Here is a 9,249-nt window from a genome sequence, read left to right as displayed (position 1 = left end):
GAAAACAATCAATAAACTTAGCCTCATTATGATTTTCCATGCCACTTAATCCCACCAAAAGCAATCCAGCAGCAGCTACTAGAGGTCTCACAGACAAAACAGAGATTAGCGCTAGAATTATACATGGCCTTCAAGATAGTCCCAACCATAGCAAGGAAGACAATCACAAAGTAACCAGCAAGATAATAACTCCCCCCATACTCGAGCCAAAAATCTAAGTTATACAAACCATTCAGGCAAGGCCACCCAAGAAACCACCGAAAAATGTCCATAAACTGCAAACCCGAGAGGCTGGGAACAGCACATAACCAATAGACAGAACAACCACACAAGGACTGCAACCCGACAAAATCACTCAACCCCCACGAAGCAGGAGAGCAACAAATGGACAACCCCTCAGCATCCAGACAGAAATCATCGCTCACATCTAAATTCGCAAGAACAAAAACTTCACAGAGGCCACCATACAAAAGATAGACACCAAAGAAACAGCCCAGAAGCTGCCAGATATGAATCCACCCCCAGTAAACAAAAATAGAAAACCCCTCCCCCGTAACAGGAGAAGCAAAGATAAAGCATCTCCCAGCAAACAGGAAATCCAGAAATAGAATAGCATAGGGAGAACCAAAAAATTCAGTGTTAACATAGGAGAAACCACACGTATCAAGATATAGCAGACCCTTAAGCTGAGCAGGTATAGAAGTTTTAATATAATAAGTAAAACACCCCAGGTTACACCCATGATTAGCAAGCCAAAGAGCCAAAGCATTACCATCCATACCAATATGAGTGAAAGAAGTATTCATAAAGACCTGCAACTTCTTAATTTCCCTAACAACATAAAAAAAATTCGAGCTACAACACCCTTCCTCCAAAACCTGAAACTAAGTGATGTTAAAACCCGAACTACCTCAACAACAAAATTAATTAAGTTCAAAGGAATGCACAGTTGGATACCATAAAGAATGGCCAAACCAATAGCAAAAATTAATATTACAATTTTGAACAGGCCCCGCAAAATCCATAACCAACTAGCCATTAGAATCCCTAATCAAACCACCACAACCAGCACCATACTCAGAATGACAGCCATCAACATTAAATTTAAAAACAATAGGAGGAGGTTTAATCTAGGAAATCACATTGATAGTAGCAGGAGCCTTCTTCCAACCAATCCCCAAAGAAGATGTAATATGAACGCAATTCTTAAAACTTTTAACAGTAATCAAATTGACAGCCACAAGAGATAAGACCTTATCTTTAACCCTTTGGATAATATTAAGGAGGTTCATCCTAACTCCAATGAATAAGGAGCTATTTCTTTCCAGCCAAATAATCCACAAAACAAGGGAGGGGATAATATTGCAAATGTGACCTTTAGTATCAACAAATCAAGACTTAAGTAAAGCATTAAGGGGGAGATGCACATTAAAACTATTAATTGAAATAAATCATCAAAGTAGACCCAAATTTTGACAGCCACAGGACCAGAGACGAACACATAATGCATGTTTTCAGTTTGAAAATAACATTGGCATTTCGACGCAAGAATGAAACCCTTTTTAATGAGGTTGTCTTCCATAGGAATAAATTTATGAAGAACTCTCCAAAGAAAAATAGAAACGGTAGAGGGGATGCTCTTGTGCCAAATGTTAGCAAAGATCTTATCTATGTTACCTTTAATTCTAAAAGAATGCTAAGCATTCTTAATATGAAATTCCCCATCATTAGAAAAATCGCACAGAATAATATCTTTAGAATTGAAATTAATAGGCAAGTTAAGAATTCTCGAAATAACGCAATCAGGGATACTGTTAGATAATTTCTCATAATCCCAACCATGATCCTTAAAGAAAAAATTAACTTAAATAGAATTAGAAGAAGTAGAGTTCAAAATGGAGTCAATAGAGTCCTTAACAAGCCATTTATCTTACCAAAAAAAGATGTTGCCATCACCAAGCTACCATGAAATAAAAGGCTCCATCTCCCATTTTATCTTACACAATCTTTTCCAAACTTTAGAGTCACTCATTTTAGAGGAAATAATGGTAGGGTGATTAGCCACACAATATTTAGAAATCATAAATTTAGACCAGAGATTCGCTTTAGAGCGCAACTTAAACCAAAGTTTAAAAGAAAAGGCCTTAGCAATGTCAGAAAGGTACTTGCAACCAAGACCACCTTCATCCAACACACCACAACATTTCTCCCAAGATGACCACATAATTTTAGAAGAAGAGAGAGTACACCTTCCAAAAAAACTTATTAATAATCTTGTGAATCCTATTACAAACAGTTTGAGTAGGAAATATAGTCTGAAACACATAAACAGGTAAAACACAAAGCACACTTTTAATTAAAGTAACACGACCACCAAAACTAAGAAAATTAGAATCCCACGATAAAAGTTTGTTATGAATAGGGGCAATAAGATCATTATAGTGTTTGTTATTAATGATAATGACCAAAACTAAGAATAATCCCACAATAAAAGTCATTATAGTGTTTCCTTGTTATGCTCATCTTTTGTTGTTACTACTTCCTCTTATTATTTACCACTTATAATCTTAATGACTTTATAATACACCTTGCCTTTCTCTTTAGGATTGATTTCTTTGTTACTAGGTAAGGTTCCTCAGGGGTTTATTATTCAATAAATGCGTTAACTATCCTAATTGATATTCTGATATCCTTATGGCAGCACTTTGACTTTAGCGTTGGGTTCCCATCTAAAACATTAAATCATCTAAGGAAAGCATCTTATCATTATATTAATCGTTCAAATTAAAATTTGAAGGATAACTAGGTCTAAATTTGGCAAAATTCTATTCTGGAAGAGAATTCCAAATGCCTACAGGATTACGTTGTTTATTATACCAACTAAAATTGGGATTATTCTTCCAACTCGAGTTATAAGGGTTGGAATATGGAGTATTATATATATTAATCAAATTTAGAGATTCTATATCTGATGAGTTATGATCACTAGGCATTACATATGTAGGTTCTTCTATATACATATGTGCTCCAGAGGTTACACTAACTCCTAAGTTATCTAATTTCCTAGAAATTATAAGAAGTTGCAAGATCAAAATGGACAACACGTCAGATTCATGCATGTAACCAACCTTCTTAAGGTAAATTATGTCAGAAGGCTACTAAAAATTATTGGTTGTCATTTTCTCAATTAAAGCATATTCTTTCTTCGAAGGGCTTGAACATCAAAGAACTCTAACTGCAGCATCTAGAATAGCTCTATGGGAACCTACCAAACCATTATAAAATATTTGAATAATCAATTAATTGGATAAAGTGTGGTGTGGGCACTTCCTAAGTAGTTCCTTAAACCTCTCTTGAGCCTCATAAATTGACTCCCCATCTAACTAGCTAAAAGATGTAATATCATTTCTTAATTGGACTATTTTTTTAGAGTGGAAAATATTTGGCTAAAAACTTCTAAGCTAACTCATTCCATGTTGATATAGAGCATGGGGGTAAGAAATTTAACCCTAATTTTGTCTTATTTTTCAAATAAAATAGAAATAATCTAAACATAATGGCATCATCCGAGACTCCATTGTATTTAAATGTTACATACATTTCTTAAAAGCTTGCAATATGTAGGTTTAGATCCTCAACAAGAGATTCTATAAAATGAGCATTTTGAAATTTTGAACTATTTGAATGATTGAATGTTTGATTTCAAAATTGTTTGCTTGAATGCTTGGCCTATCAATGTTTTATTGAAGACAATATACTAAAGGGTTAGCGTATTCTCTTAATGGTTTAGGTTGGTCATTATCATTAATAGGGTTCGTCATGTTTGATTTCTTTTATTTTTTTTTTTAGATTTTTTTTATTTCTTAGTTATTTTTTATTTTTGAGTGAAACTGAGATAGTATAGCTTGAACCGTACTACACATGTAACAAAGCATAAAAATTTGTAAAAGCTAATCTACCACTTTCATCATTATTAAACAAGTTCCATAATTTGGTAAACAAAAATTGATGCAATAAGAAATCTTACTTAAAACAATATTAAGAAATATATTAATAATCAATAATATAATGATATAGAACTAAACAGAGTTGAGCATATGCAATAGTACAATAACTATGGATGAAAATAACAAAATTAAAAAGTGAATTTTAAAACAAATATCAACTTGCTCAATATTGACTGGAAATATTGAATCCTTGGAAACGACACCAAATATTTTTTGATGAACATGCACAAATTTATAAAATGATATTTTGATTACGACTCTCTATGTAAGTGTATGTGTCACAACAAAGTAATAAAAGGATGAGTAGAGTATAATTCTCATGAGGACCAACTTAACTCTAGTTTGAAAAGTTGATAACTAGTTTTACCAAATACTGTAAGTTATCTTGCCGACTTAAAGTGAAGTAGCAAAAGCAAAATCTATCATACTCTTTGTTCTTGGAATTTTTTTACTTTTAGAAGTTATATAAAAATATTAAATTATTAAAGTTCTTAATTTTATGCAAATCAAAAGCAAATTTTAATAAGTTAATATGGATCTGAGCAATGATAATCCTTTGTCTCTATTGAGTCCATCTAGATTCTAAATACAATTGCATTTTAAAACATATCCTTAAGAACCCAAAAATTAAATTAGCTCATGTCTAGGTCTTATTAGTACTTATTCAATTTTTCTTTGTTAATTCCACTATAACTCTGTTGAGGTCATAAATCATACTTGATTTTAAAAAGTGATTGGCCAACTACAGAGTTAAATTGAGCATAAAAAAATATGAAAGATAACATAACTTCTCTTAGGAGTGTCAAATCAGGTCAACAGGTTGGGTTTGTGTCTGACCCAAAATTGACATGACTCAAATCTGGTTAACCCGAATCCCGACCTGAACCTATTTTAAAAAATATATATATTTAATTACTCCATTAATCATATATTTTAGGTTAATTGATTAAAAATAAAATCATACTAATAAATAAAAATATTTAAGAAAAAATATATTAAATGGGCCTTTTTGGGTCAAAATCTGGTTCCCGACCCGTTTAATAAAGGGTTAGAAATGCACTATTTGAACCTAACCCATTTATTAAACATGTCAACCTGAACCCAAATTTTTTGACACCCATAGCTTCTCTACACATGTAACATATTCTTTGAACATGCATAAAAGTCAATGAACTATTACTTTATAAAACTACAATTCCATCACTGAACATATTTGAAATAAAAATTATAAATAGTTTGCTACACATGAAATTAATAAATAAGAGTAAAAGTTTGAGGGATATAACAAGTATTGTCTAGTGGAGGCTACTAAAAACCAGATCTGATCATATATGGTCTATCTATCAACACTCTAAATATTACCCTTTTCTTTTACACACTTACAACACACAAGAAATAAAACACACTCTTATTTTCCACACTCTCCCATAACATGCCCCCTTTACATGAGGAATGAGTCACCTATTTATAATTTTTTTAAAAAAATGAACTAGTGCTATAGCGCTGACCTAGGTAGCACTACGATGCTCCTATATCGATGTTTCAGTTCATCAACCATCACATAGGTTCGCCAGTTCAACTGTTAGTAACTGTCGAGTGCCAAGGCATTGTGGTGATTTGGTCATGTAGTTCTCCTTCTTTAGCACATAAGTGCCTTGCTCTCTATTTTGGATTTCACTCTTTACCTTTGCGGCACTGCACATAGTGCTCCAACACTGATAGGTGGGTCTAGCGTTGTGGCACTTTAATCTGTGGTTCCATGACGCTCCTTCAATTATGGGATATTTTTCTTCTCTCATGCACAAAATTAGATACAATTTTATAAACATAAGTATAGTTTGGATTAAACATTTTTTTCATTGTAAAAAAAGTAAATATAATATTAACATAAGTTATATGACACATATATGTTATATGATATATGAGAGTGATGCATACTGACATTGATATATATAGATATGTTATACATATGATACACCGGATTGGTTCATGCTGCATGCATAACATAATACACATGATTTGAATGATTATAACATATTATCTTACTTTTTGTGCATTGGGTGTAGAGTTAGGTTCTAGTGACATACTAAGTTTTTGTTCATTATGTGATTTTCATGATTTTAAGGAAGGGTAACGTCTCAGCGGATCCTTTTAGATTCTAGACTTTAGGATATATCCAGGCCCTAAAACTCTTCTAGATTCTAAATTTTAGAGACCCTCTAGTTTATAGGACTAATCTATATTCAAATCAATCTAGACCTCTGATAAATTCAAATCTTAAACCAATCTAGAATTCAATTAATTCAAATTCAAATCAATTCAAGCTTCAAACCCATCTAGACTTCAAATCAATCTTGACCTCAACACTGCCCGTGCTAACCCTGTATTCCGCAACACAGATGCAGCGGAATGCTCTACTTCTGTTCTCCGAATCACAAGTACTGAGGAATGCTCTACTTCCAAAAGGAGGAAAGTTGATTATGTTGTCCTCCCACCTACTTCGCCTCAGCCAGAAGGCCCAGAACCCCAAGTCTCAAAACAAACCCTTCCAAATGCGCGTCAACTTTTTAAATGCAAGAATTGCGAAAAAGTATTTACCTCACATCAAGCACTAGGCAGCCATCGGTCTAGCCATAAGAAAGTTAGGGGTTGTTTTTCCACTCGGCCTGAAATCAGGTCACCCAAGAAGATGAAGTACGCAACAATCGAAAATTAAAGCAGCAATAGAATTCATCAAAATAATCAAGCCGAGTTTTCCCATCAAAATAATCAAGCCGGGCCTTCCTCTGAAAAAATGGCATTAGCAATTGTTCCGTTTGTAAGTACCTCATCACAGTTGCCATTGCACAAGAAAAGGCCAAAAGTACATGAATGCTCAATTTGTAAACGGAAATTTCCATCAGGCCAGGCACTTGGCGGGCATAAACGCTTTCATTGGAGGGCATCAAGTTCCCCTGACACCACCAATCAGGCATTCATGAGCGTTGTTGCCACTGAGCTGCAAGCAGGGAATAGTAGCAGTGGATTTAATTGTAGATATCCCCACACGCTGAGGTTCAGATTTTTAATTTCTACTCTAGGCTTGAACATGCCAGTACCAATGAATGATTTTCCCGAAGTCAGGTTGTATCTTGATATGCCCAACACTACAATGTTTGTACAGCCAGGAAGAGAAAGCACAAGCGAGAATGCGTCGAATGTAAATATGAGGAGGTTGACAGTAGGGAGGTGAGATTAAATGATCTTAGTGATATCCTTGACATAAATGAGAGAGAGGTTGGCTCTACATGGTTGCAAATTGGGCGAGAATCCATTTCTAACCAGGAGACTAAAGCTGATCAACCTTAACTCACATGCCAATTCTGATTTTGTTGTTGTTTAATTTTGCGCCCATGAGATCGGCATTTAGACTTCTAAATTTATTTTATCATGTAATGAAAAAGATGGATATGTATTTCCTTATTAACATGGCTTCATATTTTTGGACGTTTCGGAAACATATATTTTTTTTCTTAGTTTCGAACGTTTTTGTGTCTATATATTAGATTCTACTTCATGTTGCATCTATTATTCTTATACTATATATATATATATATATATATAAAAGAAACGATCGATGTGAAGGCTTATTTATATATATGGTTTTAAATGAGGGAGGCAAATAAGATTATGTTTGGGGGGATAAGTTTTCTTACTGCTTTGTTTTTTTGGATTATAATCATATTAATTTCTATTGTACAACTACTTTTTTGTTCTTTAAAAAACTTTTGTACTAGGAAGTTTGCTTTCTATAACAACTTTAAAAGTCCACTTTCTCTATAGGCAGTTTTATTAAACAGTAGAAAAGTCATCTTAGGCTTTGTTTTGCACAATAATTAGTGTTCTTTGTTCTTCATCATAATCGTAGTTTCAATTTGCCCATAAGCTATTTCACAGCTGTTTAATTAAATTTTGCATCAGGAAATGCTTTCTACAAAAAATTTTATAAAATTTACTTTCTTCGTAGCCGCTTTATAACTGCCTTTATAAAAAATTATGTTGTATTCATCCTTAAAGGATCCTAAAGGTGGCACTGGCCTTCTTCAAAAGATAAATTTTTTTTATATACAAGATCATAAAGATTATGATAATTCTCTTTATAAATTCTTTTGTAACTTTGTAAGTATGTAAGCTTATGGTATTTTTATGCATGCGTATAAATTTTGAGATTATATTTTTCGGTTTAACTTCAAAGTTTAGTTATATCACTAAATTTAATTTGCAATAAATATGATAAAAAATTAATTAATTATACACTAATAAAAAATCATAAATAACTGTAAATTCATTATTATCATATTTATGCTAAGATATCCTTAACCTTAATTATGAAAAAAAGCCACCTTTATTCATTAAATCAGTTTCATATATATTACTTTGGGCTGGCTATGATAATTTATATTTGTGATTAATTATTTTTTTCTTGTATATTGAATTAATTGGAATATTGCAAGATGGCGTTATTTTAATTAATTTCTTAAATACACCAAATTCTAATTTCTGAATATTTACATGTGTGGTGTTTATACTAGTTAAAAATTTAAGAGGTGTTGCGTCTTGGAATATTCGCGGCGGTAGAGAAATATATAGTTTAATGTCTTTGCGTTGTACGAAGATCCAACACACAATCAGATAAGAGAGCGGGCGTAGCGTTCAAAAGAGACACAAGAGTTTTTACGTGGCGAGGGCCTCAAGTGGTGGTCCAGCGGAGCAACGACGTCAGGCGGTGGTTCGGCGGCAGTGAGGGCCTCAAGTGGTGGTCCGGCCGAAGTCCAGCGGTGGTTGAGGAGATATTCTTTCTTCTCTCCCTTCTCTTTTTCCTTCTTCTCTTCTTGCTCTCCTCCCCCCTCAAGAGAAATGAGGGGTTTATTTATAGATTTTCTGGAGTGACGTGGCCCGTAAATAGATGAGAGATCAGGGGAAAATATGGAGTGGTTCGAATTAACGGCTAATATTGAATCCTTTGATCGTAGACTGTTTATCAGAAATTTGAAGGTCTTAATGACTTTGGAATTCGACGATCTTGGGTCGTTGGATTCGTCTCGTCGAGCCACTCGTTTCGACTATAAGATCATCAAGTTTTGAGACCGTTTGGTAACACAAATTGTGGTATGAACTTTTCAACAGCGCTTCGGGTCCTTGATTTGGACTCATTTGGGCTTAGATTGAGTCGAATTTGGTGTCGTTGGGTTCATATTTCCTA

The 9,249-nt window shown here is 33.6% G+C and overlaps 1 protein-coding gene across 1 annotated transcript; it reads left to right on the top strand.

The window, feature by feature from the left end:
* Positions 1-5,544: 5,544 nt before the first annotated feature.
* On the top strand, positions 5,545-7,239 carry LOC110093143 (zinc finger protein ZAT1-like). Its single transcript, XM_020817940.1, has 3 exons — positions 5,545-5,611; positions 6,407-6,648; positions 6,844-7,239. The coding sequence occupies exons 1-3, from the start codon at positions 5,545-5,547 to the stop codon at positions 7,237-7,239; spliced, it is 705 nt and encodes a 234-aa protein (XP_020673599.1).
* The last annotated feature ends 2,010 nt before the right edge of the window (positions 7,240-9,249 follow it).

This window comes from Dendrobium catenatum, unplaced genomic scaffold, assembly GCF_001605985.2.
Source record: "Dendrobium catenatum unplaced genomic scaffold, ASM160598v2 original_scaffold_48743, whole genome shotgun sequence".
NCBI lineage: Eukaryota > Viridiplantae > Streptophyta > Magnoliopsida > Asparagales > Orchidaceae > Dendrobium > Dendrobium catenatum.
Note: the sequence above shows the minus strand (reverse complement) of the source record. Positions and strands in the feature narration are given on the sequence as shown.